The following is a 13613-nucleotide window of genomic DNA, read 5'->3' as shown; positions in this document are numbered from 1 at the left end:
CAATAAGGTAAGTAGACTCTCCAGATGGGGAGCCACATAAACAAACCGGGTTTAAACGGGGACTGTATATTTTTTAAAAAGCTATCATGAAGGTGGAATGCCAGCATGGGGGTGGGGGCTTTCCAGTGTTTTGCACTGAGTGTCACATGTATGACTGTCTGCCCACAGGACAGAAGTCTTGGGTGTGTGCTCGATGCAAGGAACTCCTGGTCCTCAGGGAACGAGTTCGTACCCTTGAGGCCGAGGTGACTGACCTGGAAAAGCAGAGACAGCCAGTTAGGCACTCAGAGAAGACCCTAGAGGACGTGTTAGATGAGCCCCACTCTGAACGTGGCAGCCCCATTCCTTCCCAGGGAGCATGAGAGTCGAGAGGGAACAGGGCACCGTGCTGAGGATAAGGGGAATGCGCCCTCAGAAGGGACCTCTTCTTCAGTTGGTGAGTGGGAATCCTTTTGCGCCAAGGAACCATCCCTGGGCGGGGGGGGGGTGGGGGGCAGGTCTTGGTAGTTGATGATTCGATCCTTAGGCAAGTAGACAGCTGGGTGGCAAAACCGCGTACTGACCGTATGGTGACTTGCCTGCCTGGTGCGAAGGTAGCAGACATTACACGTGTAGTAGATAGACTGATAGACAGTGCTGGGGAGGAGCCAGTGGTCGTGGTACATGTTGGCACCAACGATGTGGGGAAATGCAGTCGTGAGGTCCTGGAGGAAAAATTTAGGCTGCTAGGCGGGAGACTTAAGGCCAGGACCTCCAAGGTAGCCTTCTCAGAAGTGCTACCTGTTCCACGTGCAGGGCAGGAGAGACAGGCACAAATTAGAAGTCTCAATGTGTGGATGAGACGATGGTGTAAGGAGGAAGTTTGTTAGGCACTGGGATGCTTTCTGGAACAAGCGGGAGCTGTACAAAAGAGACGGTCTCCACTTGTCCCAAGATGGAACCAGGTGCTGGTGCTTAAAATCAAAAAGGTGGCAGAGCAGTTTTTAAACTAAATCTTGGGGGAAAGCCGACAGGAAATGAAATGTCTGTGGTTCGGGAGGACTCATCTCAAAGAGGTGAAGGGTTAGCTGTTACTTTTCTACTGGGTAACGGATCAGAGTTGTCCACTGAGATGGTGACAAACAGAATGGACTGCCTGCGAGAGTCTCGAGGCGGCAGGAGGAAGGTAGCGGGCCTAGCTTGCCTGGGAAATTATAGATGTTTGTATACAAATGCTAGAAGTGTTCGAAGTAAAATTGGTGAGTTGGAATGTTTAGTGTTGGGAGAAAACATAGACATTGTGGGAATTTCAGAAACTTGGTGGAATGAGGAGAATCAGTGGGACATGGTGATTCCTGGATATAAGTTATATCGGAAGGATAGGGAGGGAAGGGTTGGAGGTGGGGTGGCTCTGTATGTCAGAGAGGGTATACAGTCCAGTAAGACTGAGGTCAAAGAATTAGATTCCCTTCTAGAAATGCTTTGGGTTGAAATAGAGGTCCCAAAAGGAAATTTAACTATGGGAGTTTGTTATTGCCCACCAAATCAAAAGATAGAGGATGATTTATGTCAGCTTGTGATTCATTGAAGCAATTGTATTGTGTGATCCTGTATATTTCATGCTTACTAACCCCATCACTGAATAAACCCCTACCTTACTAACCCCTGTGCACTACTAGAAAAGAGGGAGGGGTGGGAACCAAGGTTGCCAGAACTCCAAAGGCCAGTGAAACGTTTGAAGTGCAAAACACCAAGCTAGCTTCTCTGGCGCCTCCTGAACGGAGCAAGGACACCACCAGGGGGGAGAGAGCAGCCATCTCCAGGAAGAGATAACGCGGCGTGTGAAAGTATCACTTGCAGGACTGACTGTAGTTTTATTATGAGAAATGGTTTAAAGACCCTTCCTTTGATGTGTACCCATGTATGCCAATGTTTCAAGCTATCCCTTATCACTTTCAATGCCTTCCAGTAGAGAGTAACAATGTTGTAATCAATAAATGAAACTTAGTTTTTAACAAAGACAAGTCTGATCATTTTGGAACTTCAGTGAACCCTTTGCTGACAATTATAATATGATGGAAGGATTAAAGATAGTGTGTTCTGGTCGAGAGAAAGAGATTGAGTTTCTAAATACTCTCAATGACTGTGCTATGGAGCAGATGGTCTCTGAACCTACCAGGGGTGGGGCGATCCTGAATTTAGTCCTAAGTAGTGCCCAAGACTTGGTGAGAGATGTAAAAGTGATTGCACCGCTTGGGAGCAGTGATCATAACGATATTGATTTCACCGTTTGTATAAATAGAGAGTTGCCCCAAAAGACCAGCACAACCATGTTTAACTTTGAAAGGGGTAAATTCTCTGAGATGAGGAGGCATGTGAAGAGGAAACTGAAAGGAAAGGTAAATACAGTCCAAACCCTTGGGGAAACTTGGAGGCTATTTAAAAATACAATCCTAGAAGCTCAGATAAAATATATACCACAAGTTAGGAAAGGCACAAACAGGTATAAGAAAAGGGCTGCATGGTTAACAAACAAAGTAATGGAAGCTGTAAAAGGAAAGAAGGACTCCTTTAAGCAGTGGAAAACCAGTCCAAGTGAGATTAATAAAAGGGAACACAGGCTGTGGCAAATCAAATGAAAGACTGTGATCAGGCAGGCAAAAAGGGACTATGAGGAGCATATTGCAAAAAATAAAGACCAACAATAAAAATTTCTTCAAATATATTAGAAGCAGGAAACCAGCCAGGGAGGCAGTGGAGCCCTTGGATGACCAAGGGGTCAAAGGATTACTGAAGGAGGATAGGGAAATGGCTGAGAAGCTTAATGCATTTTTTGCCTCCGTCTTCACTGTGGAAGATGAAAAGTGTTTGCCTGCTCCAGAACCATTTATATTGGAAGGAGTGTTGAAAGACCTGAGTCAGATTGAGGTGACAAGAGAGGAGGTCCTACAACTGATAGATGAATTAAAAACTAATAAGTCACCCGGTCCGGATGGCATACATCCGAGAGTTCTGAAAGAACTCAAAGTTGAACTTGTGGATATTCTGACAAAAATATGTAATCTTTCATTGAAATCTGCCTTCGTTCCTGAGGACTGGAAGGTAGCAAATGTCACCCCCTTCTTTAAAAAGGGTTCCAGAGGAGATCTGGGAAACTACAGGCCAGTCAGTCTGACTTCAATACCGGGAAAGTTGGTAGAAACCATTATCAAAGACAGAATGAGTAGGCACATTGATGAACACGAGTTACTGAGGAAGACTCAGCATGGGTTCTGTAAGGGAAGATCTTGCCTCACTAACCTGTTACATTTCTTTGAGGGGGTGAACAAACACGTGGACAAAGGAGACCTGATAGATATTGTTTACCTTGACTTCCAGAAAGCTTTTGATAAAGTTCCTCATCAAAGGCTCCTTAGTAAGCTCGAGTGTCATGGAGTAAAAGAACAGGTCCTCTTGTGGATCAAAAACTGGCTAATTAATAGGAAGCAGAGAGAGTATAAATGGGCAGTCTTCGCAGTGGAGGACGGTAAGCGTGGAGCGCCGCAGGGCTCAGTACTGGGTCCCATGCTCTTTAACTTGTTCATAAATGATATGGAGTTGAGAGTAAGCAGTGAAGTGGCCAAGTTTGCAGATGACACTAAATTGTTCAGGGTGGTGAGAACCAGAGAGGATTGTGAGGAACTCCAAAGGGATCTGTTGAGGCTGGGTGAGTGGGCATCAACGTGGCAGATGAGGTTCAATGTGGCCAAGTGCAAAGTAATGCACATTGGGGCCAAGAATCCCAGCTACAAATACAAGTTGATGGGGGTGTGAACTGGCAGAGACTGACCAAGAGTGAGATCTTGGGGTCTTGGTAGATAACTCACTGAAAATGTCAGGACAGTGTGCGATTGCAATAAAAAAGGCCAACGCCATGCTGGGAATTATTAGGAAGGGAATTGAAAACAAATCAGCCAGTATCATAATGCCCCTGTATAAATCGATGGTGCGGTTTCATTTGGAATACTGTGTGCAATTCTGGTCACTGCACCTCAAAAAGGATATTATAGCATTGGAAAAAGTCCAGAAAAGGGCAACTAGAATGATTAAAGGGTTGGAACGCTTTCCCTATGAAGAAAGGTTGAAACGCTTGGGGCTCTTTAGCTTGGAGAAACGCTGACTGCGGGGTGACATGATAGAGGTTTACAAGATTATGCATGGGATGGAGAAAGTAGAGAAAGAAGTACTTTTCTCCCTTTCTCACAATAGAAGAACTTGTGGGCATTCGATGAAATTGCTGAGCAGTCGGGTTAGAATGGATAAAAAAGGAGGTACTTCTTCACCCAAAGGGTGATTAACATGTGGAATTCACTGCCACAGGAGGTGGTGGCAGCTACAAGCATAGCCAGCTTCAAGAGGTCAGATAAAAATATGGAGCAGAGGTCCATCAGTGGCTATTAGCCACAGTGTTTATATATATATGTGTGTGTGTATGTGTGTATAAATTTTTTGGCCACTGTGTGACACAGAGTGTTGAACTGGATGGGCCATTGGCCTGATCCAACATGGCTTCTCTTATGTTCACTAAAAATGTAATCGCAACAAAATAGAAACCTGGTTGCTCCCCAACGGTACAGTAGAGGTACAATAAGGTGTGGGACTACTTCATCCTAGATGAAATCTCAGTTCAGGCTTCCCGTGATGACTTCTGTTGCAAGTTATATAGACAAATAGAGCCCGTGGCTTGAGTTTTCAATGGGCGATCAAAACGAAAGCAACTCTCCAATGCCATACAAATATCACAATTTTATATTATTAGGGTGGAGTGTTGTTTTAGGTTTTTTGTTCACTGGAGATAAGATATTGTCTGTATTGTTCTTTACTATTCCTTGTATTATACGATTATTCAAGCCAAAACAATCATTCTTAGTTTATCTTCCTTTACAATTATATTATTATAATAACTTTAAATAAAATAAGTTTGTTTTAAAGGATGTATGCAACTCGAGCCTTTTGCTTTTCTCTTTGCTCTCTCCAGGACCAGAAGGTTCAGCTAACAGTGCTGACAGACCGTTCGCAGGGAGGGAGCAGCACAGCTGATGGCTCTCTTGAACTCATGGTGAGCACAGCCAGGCTTCTACAAGGAAGGAAGGAGGGGAGGGAAGGAAGGAAGGAGGGGAGGGAAGGAAGGAAGGAAAGAAGGAGGGAGGGGAGGGAAGGAAGGAGGGAGGGGAAGGAGGGAGGGGAGGGAATGAGGGAGGGGAGGGAAGGAAGGAGGGAAGGAAGGAGGGAGGGGAGGGGAGGGAAGGAAGGAGGGAGGGGAAGAGGGGAGGGAAGGGAGGGAAGGAGGGAGGGGAAGGAAGAAAGGAGGGAGGGGAGGGAAGGAAGGAAGGAGGGAGGGGGGGAAGGAGGGAGGGAGGGGAGGAAGGAGGGGGGGAAGGAGGGAAGGAAGGAAGGTTTCCTGCTACAGTTTCAAATCTTGTTCGGAATCATGGCAACAAACAGCCTTTCTCTATTGCAGGGATTCTTAACCTTTTGGGGCCTGTGCATACCTTTAGGGTTCTGACAAGAGGGTGGTGCAGGCAGCCACAAAATGGCTGCTGCAGAAGGTGCAGCCAGTCACAAAATCACCACCCCAGGAGCCAGAGCCGCACACACAGAGGAAGCTCATGTGCAGGAGACAAGAGGGCTAATTTGGGAAAATACATTGGGGACGAGAAGTGTGAGAATAAACTAATACCGCAGTGGCAGCTGTTGCTAATAGTAATGTTGCTTTAGTCTGCACAACCAATCGTGAGCCTCACCTGGCCCCACCTACTTTCTAAAAGTACTAGGCAGGTGCCAGGAAAGGTGTCATTGAGTGCTGTGATGTCCATGGGCACATTAGGGATCACTACGCTCTCCGCATTGAAGTTGGTGGAGGTAGCTAGGTGACCAGGAAGCAGGGGGTGAACTTCAGCCAAGTCAAGTGGAACACCAGATTCACCATGGAAGACACAGTGTTTCTCCATCCCAGGAATTGGCTTATCCATCTCCCAGCAGCACTGTGTACTATAAGAACTATCCTACCTAGCATAATTTCTTTCCCTTCCTTTACCTCCAGATACATCGACGGCTGCTGTATGATGACAGCCGGGGTGTAGGAGAGCCACTGCTGGAACCTGGCGTTTACCATGATGGGCTTGTGGTTCGGGGCCGCCACCTTATTCTTCTAGACGTGGCAGAGTCCTCTGCTGAGCAACATCGGCTGCTGGCCCAGCAGGAATTCATGGCTCCCCAACTAGTGCTGGCACCTGGTGGAGGACCTCCATACCGGCCTGACCAGCACAGCCTCAAGCAGGTGAGGGTAGTATAAGGGCATAGTTCTTTGGGAAGCTTCTGAGCCTCATTCAGTGTGGTATGTTTGACTAATCCTTATAATAGGGAGAAGCTTGGCACTAAAACGTATGCAGAAAGTCTTGGGTTCAGTCCAGTTAAAAGGTTACAGATACTGTGAGGTTGATAAAGACCTTTCTTTGTGTGAGATCTTGGAGAGCCATTGTCCAGTCAGCACAGACAAGACTGAACTAGATGGGCCGGAAGTCTGAATCCTTATAAGGCAGTTTCGTGTTCAGACTCGTCCCAGACCCAGCCTCCCTTGGGAACTGCATCTCTCTGTATGATGAGCACATCCCAACTGAGTTTTTGCACTTTGGTTGCAATCAAGAGCCTTTTAGAAAGCGACACAAAAGTCCTTTTGAAAGGAAACTGTTCTTTTTGAGGAACTGTAATTTTAAAATATAATTTTAAACTATAATTTTAATACTTAAAGTTAAGTATTTTGAAACTTGTGTATAGATCCCCTTGTTTTGTGCATTCTTATTCTAATGATTTTTCTGGAATTGATTTTTAAAATTTATATAAGCCATTGTGAGCATCAGAGTGCTTATTGGTGAACTAAATGTAGTGAACCTACCTACCTTGTTCATCTGGGGATGTCCTGACACCCGATTCTCCTTCTCTGTGCTCCTGTTTCCAGTTCTCAGCTCTGCGCCAGGCTCTCCCCTCAAATGTCCATTTGCTCACACTGGCTCAATGGGAGCCTGACTCCATCCTGATCCGCCTGGAGCACCAATTTGAGCGATCGGAGAGTGTCAACAGCTCCCTGCCTGTGACCATTAACTTGATGGTAGGGCCCTCATTCTTGTCAGTATGTGCCAAAAAAGTGGGGAGGGGACTGGTGGCTATTTTGTTGGGCTTATAGTTCGGAACAAGGTCAAGGAATCAACACTGATAAGAAGCTTCCCTCCGAAAAAAATCATAATACTCGACAACTTTATGTAGTGTTTTTTTTTGCCAAGTGCTCCATTCTGAATCCACACAACAGCCCTATAAGATAGGTTGGCATTTTGAAGACTAGGGAGTTCTTTATTGTGCAGCTATATACAGTATAGCTGATGGATGGGCTGAGAGATAGTGGCTTGCCTGAAACTTTTTTTTTTTTGAACCAGAGAGTCCATGGCTTACATAGTTATATCTTTGCCACTATATTAGATCTGTGAAAGCTGGTCTCCTGATATTCAAAATCTGAGAAGAGAATATTAGCCCTTGATGGGGCTGGTGAAGGCCGCAGCTGAAGGAATGCATCCAACTTGTGAGGGGGCAGCCATTTAATTAAAAACATACAAAAGAGTTAGGAAGCCTAAAAAAACAGAAAGAGGTTACAGGTAGCCATGTTAGTCCAAAGCAAAATTCAGGGTCAAAAGCCATGTAATGCCTTTAATTCACACCAGTCAAAGCAATGCAAAAAAGGGCATGCAAGCTACCAAAGCCTACAAAAGTTCTAATCTGTCTGGATATTGTTTTAAAGTCCTGGATAACTTTTCATTTTTTCCTAATGAAGTATTACATGGCTTTTATTTTAAAATGATGCGTTAAAGAAATTTCAGCAGAGAGGAAACGTCAGCTAACAGAATTTCACATTGGGGTTGGGGGAAGCTTCCATGGTTGCTGCTGAAACCCACAACACTGGCAACAGGGAGATTTTCACTGCATTTTCCCTGTCTTGGGGGAGCACAAGATATGTGGCCGGGACTTAGAAGGGGTCTGTGGGAGCTGGCGGCGGCCTCGCCTCGGGGTGCTGGTGCCAGACGTAGAGAAAACTGGACTCCCACTTACGGAACTACTGCCCTTCACGAAAATTGAAACAAAGGAAATCAAGATGAAAAAAATACAAGGAAAATCAACTGAGAAGAGACAGGAGGAAAAGTGGGCAGGGTTGGGAAGGGCACGAGATAGGTTGGTGGGACAGAGTTGAGGACAAGAAAAAAAACATTCCCTGCTGCCTGGGACTTTTTTAAAAAAATCAGCAGTTGATGTATTACTACAGCACTGTTATAACCTATCTCAGGTATAAGTTGGTCTAATGCCATAATGCTGAAATGCTATGTGAACTGCTGATTTAAAAACAACACCCCAAAAGCCCTCTTGGTGCAGGGAAAATGGTAACAATGGGGGCAGGATTCAGACTTAGGCATCTATCCAGCATCATTGTGATCTTTCCAAAAGCATCATGACAAAGCAAATTTGAGAGATTGCAGGAAAGACAGAAAAACCCATGAGGCACACAGAAGCAGCACAATTCATGGGGGGGGGGTCGGATTTTCAACAGCATCCAAGCTTGAGCAAATAACCCTTTTCCCCCTCCTCCATGCCAGAACATGTTCTCTTCCTTCAATGTCACCACCGTGCAAGAAATGAATTTGGCCGCTAACCAGAAGCAACGCGACATGAGAAGGCTAATCTGGCAGTCAGACGCAGGTACGTCTCCAGCGATCCAGGGCTTGCACTCTAGAGCCATCAAATCTGTCCGTGGCAGCAATCTCCAGTCGTATAAGAGGAATACGGCCAATGAGCATGAATTTTCCTACAGTCCCAACAGGACATAGTCCATGAATCGAGTAACGTTAAAAGATCCTGCCGCTCTGAAATATTCAGACTATTTCTGAACTCCAGCTGGTTGTACCCCCACAGGTGACTAGCTGAAATAGCTGGCCATAGCCCAGCTATAGTGTTTCATGGTATGTTCCAAAAGAGCTATGAGTACAGTGGCTGTAAGTGTTTTGAGGATTCTGGGAAAGTCTGCCTTCAAGGGCTATTTTTGGACACTTAAACATGATTTATTTGTAATTTATTATGAGCCTAGCGGGATCCGTTTTCAGAAGATCAACGGGTGAGAGACCAGGATTGTCTTTATTGGATAAAAGTACATTCCATCAAGCAGGTGTTCGAGGAGGGCAGTCTTATTTCATGCCCTCCTAGATGGGGATGGGCGTGGACCAGCTAACAAACTAAGATTTGTCGTGAATTTGGGCCAGTTTGTGGTTCAGGAAGCAATGTTAGCAAACTGAAGAAGCACCAGAAACTCACCAATTTTGACGGCGTTCATGGCCGTTTGTGAAGGCAAGAAAGCAGGGATTTAAACCCCCGCTCTTTGTGAAAAGCGGCTGCTTGGTTTAAATGACTTCCCAGCCATTTCCACCTTGCTTCCGGAAAGCAGGGGTTTAAACTTTAAATAGTCCGCGAACTGGGTCCGTTCATGAACCAACCAACTCCCCAGTTTGCATGGGTTTGTGGTTCAGTAACCAACTGAACCACAAAAATGCAGTTTGTGCCCATCCCGACTCCTGGATGTCACATCTATAAAAGAGGAGGGCACAGGTCAGAGCTTCTCTGGCATATATACAGGGCAGAGAGGTGCAGTCTAAAGGAAGAGAGTGCTCAGGCCCTGTCATTCAAGGCTTTAAAGGTCACCAACAACACTTTGAATTATGAGGGCAAAAAGGTGGGATTATAAATTTTATTAAATCTGAGATTACTAAAGCATGGAAGACTTCTGAAAGGACACCCTCAACACCTGATAATCAACGCGGGATCTGGGAGCATTCCCAGACTGCCCGCTATTTAGAGGGGAAATGGTGATCCCATTCAGAAGATAAAGAGCCACTCTCTCTCAGGCTTCTTAGGCCTGTCCAGATTGAACTTCAGTATTCTTAACATTCAACCCATACTTGCACTCAGATTTTCAGGGAGCTCGCTCCATATCAACACCAGACTCTAGAATCATCAACAGTGTAATAACTCACTGGATAAGATTTTAAAACTGTCCTCGATTGCTAGTTTCTGAGACCACTCCATTGAGGGAGAAGCTGATCCCCTCCAAGGCAGTGCCAGCAACCCCCCCCCCCAAACGTCTTGAGGAACAGATGAGAAGATTTGTTGGTCTCAGTGTTAAATATCTCTGCAACGTCTAGAAAAAGGAGCAAGGCTACATTCCTTGCCCACTTCTCAATGAAGATTTGTGATGGGAGCATCTAAATGAGTTTTGAAGTCTAGAGAATCAGTAGCCAAAAAAAAAAGAAAATAAAAAAAGCCTAGAGCCGTCACACAGTAGAAAGATAACGTCTCTTCAACTCTAGCAAACACCGCCCTGCCTTCTAAAGAGAAATTCATCCTCCTAATCACAAAATAATGTTTTGCATGCATAAGACCCAAGGTTCCAATGCTGGTACCTCTAGTTCAAACAATCAAGTAGCAGGTGATGTGGAAGATCTCAGCCTGTGACCTTGGAGAGCCGCTGCCAGTTTGAGTAGACAAGAATGACCTTGATGGACCAATGGTCTGGTTCAGTATAAGGCAGCTTCATATGACTAAGAAGTATCCTTTTGCAGTCTTCATCATCAGGCATGCACTCTATAAAGCAGGCTATGCTCTGTTGGTTAGGAACACGACCAGGTGTTGAGGCATTCCTGTGGTCTTTAAGCAGGATAGAAAACTACTAGGTGGTGACGGGGCTCACCCGGTATCTAAAAAAAGTCAATTACCAATATTCACAAAATTTTAAAAAAGAATCTCTCGAGTATTTTCCCCAAGATTGTGCTTGCTGCAGCTTTCCAAAAGAGCCATGATTGGGGCCAGGAGACTGGCTTTAGCTAGCTGGTATGTCCTTAAAGGCACTACTTCTTTCTTGAAAGGACTAATGGTATTACATGAGCAGTTTCATATTCTTCTGCATGGGTTTATATGGCTACGTTATGTAGAAAAAGGCCAGTTTTGCAAGGACTTCAGGGGAGGGGAAGCCCCTCTTACTCTGTCACCTTCCAAAACTTGTTCTCTGACATCAACTGATAGGGGCATAAGGAATGAGAGAGATGAATTTGTAGGGTAGAGCTAATTCACCACTACCATAGCTGGTTGTTTGTTTCCTCCCTGTCTGAGACTTACTGCAGAAGATCTGTCTTCCAGTATTACTCATCCCTCATCTCCTCGTATCTACAGGCACAACAAGTCACCAGTCAAGCAGTAAGCTGGATCCAACAAGGATCACACTGCAGCCCATGGAGATTCGGACCTTCCTGGCTCAAATACTGCAAGAGTTCCACGTATGAAATTAATACTTTCCCTCTGATTCTGTCCAGTTGGGAGTCAGCCGTTACCTCAAGCAGTGGAAGGACACGGGAAGCCTCCTGAGGGACTTTTCTTGCTGGAACAGATGTCACCAGCTGTCTAGGCCAAATATTCTCATCTCTTGTAGAGAGAGGAATCTTTTGGGCTGCTTAAAGCCTTTCTTGACTGGCTGAGCTTGTTTTATGATCCTCCACCCCCCCCCCCGACACACACACACTGGTGAATAGAAAAAAGGATCACAGAAGAATGGGCTGTTCTAAAAGGCTGCAATGTGGTTGTATTTTCTTTAGGGAAGCACAGTATTCATAGGCTACTGTCATGTCTGTCCATTACCTTTTCAATAAACCACTTCATAAAACCTTTTAGAACCTGACGGGGAAATGAACTTCTCACATTCTTTGAAAGGGGACTACTAGTCTTCTGCAAAGAAAGAAGAGCCAGAGTTCACTCATGAACAAGTGCAAAACAATAATGTGTATTAAGAATCTATGCTGTGGCTACATTATCTCTGATAACTATAGGAATATTATCCACGCAGGTCAAATAGGGATTTTTGCTTTTGGCATGAAGATACAGTGTAAGTTCACCCAAGGAATGAAGATGAGTCTGAAATGCAAATACTGTCTACATAGTGTTGTGGGGGGTTTTATACCAAGACTACAAATTATTCCTACTTTCAAAGGAACTCTGGGTTCCTGAAGAAGTGTCTTATACACCAAGGATTGTCAAGTCACCAACCAGCATCAGTCAAGAGAAAAGAAAATGAGGAGCAGAGGAGAGAATATTGGGATATTTTTCAAGAACCCCATGGACCTATGTAAGATCTTGTAGGAATAATGGCAGTGTACTTTTATTAGATTAGCAAACCTGACTCCTTTGGTAGAAAAAGACAAATACTTTACTGGTGAAGTGATGCTATGATGGCCTTGCCCACTTCCTTCCCTCAGAGGCAAGGTTTCCCCTGTGTTTCCCTTTCCTTTAGTGACTGAGCCACCCTAGTAATGTGTGTTCGCTGAAGAATTCTGGCTGTTCCACCCTGTCACAATACGAGATTTTGGCTTTTGGCTCAGCCCAGGAACCTGAGGGAAGAATCAGGAGCCCCCTTTAACTTTAATGGCATTCAAGATATTTTTATATTATATTCCAAATTAACAGAATATATTATTCAAAATAGAGGGGAAAGGCTAGGTAAAATTTCTGTGGTAATTCAGTACATGCACAGAAGTTAGTTCTTAGGCTAATGAGAGTTTAAGCTGTCCAGAGATACTTAAAATCTTTGCTGAGAGGCTTTTTGTTCCAGTGTTCTTCCAAACACTCAAGCACACTTTGAGTATTCTCTAACTCTTTTGGTTTCTAGAAGGCTAGTGCACTCTTCTCTTGAAACACCAATACTCGTCTTTAGTTTTTAACTGACTCTGAAGGTCTTCAAAGGCAGTTTCTAACCAGACCAGGGATCTCTGCACTTTTCAGAGCTGACTCCCAGTTTGACAGAATAGAGAGATTCTCCTCTCAGTAGATCTATCCCCTTTTTTGGCCCAATTGGGAGTCTTCACCTACTTTCCAAACTTCCTTGTCAACTTTCCCCCAGTTCTGTCTGCGTTAAACTGCTCTCAGTCAGGGCTGAATTCTGAAACTGTCAGCACTCCACTCTTCTCAGCTAGAGCTGAAATCAGACTGAATTCTCCTCAGCATCCAGCTCTCTCAAGACCTTTTTGCTCAGCTGATGCTAACCAATCAGATTGCTTGGAGCATCCTGTCACTCAGGGCTCTCTGGCTTTGTGAAAAATTAACCCTTCACAGTATTATTATTAGCCACAGCATATTGTTGGAACTCTCTGTCTGGGGCAGTGATGCTCTGTATTCTTGGTGCTTGGTGGGGAGGGCAACAGTGGGAGGGCTTCTAGTGTCCTGGCCTCACTGATGGACCTCCGGATGGCACCTTTTTTTTTTTTGCCATTATGAGATACAGAGCATTGGACTGGATGGGCCATTGGCCTGATCCAACATGGCTTCTCTTATGTTCTTACACAGCACTTCTAAGCTTTTAAAAGTGCAATACATCACATATTCATTAGGATGACATTAAAATGTTTACAAAAGGGAAGGAGAATTACCGGGATGGGGGAGGCAACTCTTCTCTTTCCCCTGCAACATTTGAAAATCATGTTGCCAATCAGGTACCAAGGCTGGATGGCTAAAGCCAAAGGAGC

General features: G+C 44.8%; 1 protein-coding gene across 1 annotated transcript in view; it reads left to right on the top strand.

Annotated features, from left to right (window-relative positions):
* MAN2B1 (mannosidase alpha class 2B member 1) overlaps positions 1-11776 on the top strand; it is a 40725-nt gene extending 28949 nt beyond the window's left edge. Inside the window, exons 20-24 of the mRNA XM_060240677.1 lie at positions 4997-5077; positions 6062-6298; positions 6977-7126; positions 8655-8757; positions 11275-11776. Coding sequence (XP_060096660.1) covers positions 4997-5077; positions 6062-6298; positions 6977-7126; positions 8655-8757; positions 11275-11384 — 681 coding nt within the window. The 3' untranslated portion in view covers positions 11385-11776. The remainder of the gene's footprint in view (positions 1-4996; positions 5078-6061; positions 6299-6976; positions 7127-8654; positions 8758-11274) is intronic.
* Positions 11777-13613: the final 1837 nt, after the last annotated feature.

The sequence above is a fragment of the Heteronotia binoei genome, chromosome 5 (genome assembly GCF_032191835.1).
Source record: "Heteronotia binoei isolate CCM8104 ecotype False Entrance Well chromosome 5, APGP_CSIRO_Hbin_v1, whole genome shotgun sequence".
NCBI classification, from domain to species: Eukaryota; Metazoa; Chordata; class Lepidosauria; order Squamata; family Gekkonidae; genus Heteronotia; species Heteronotia binoei.
This window is presented reverse-complemented; position numbering and strand designations above follow the sequence as displayed.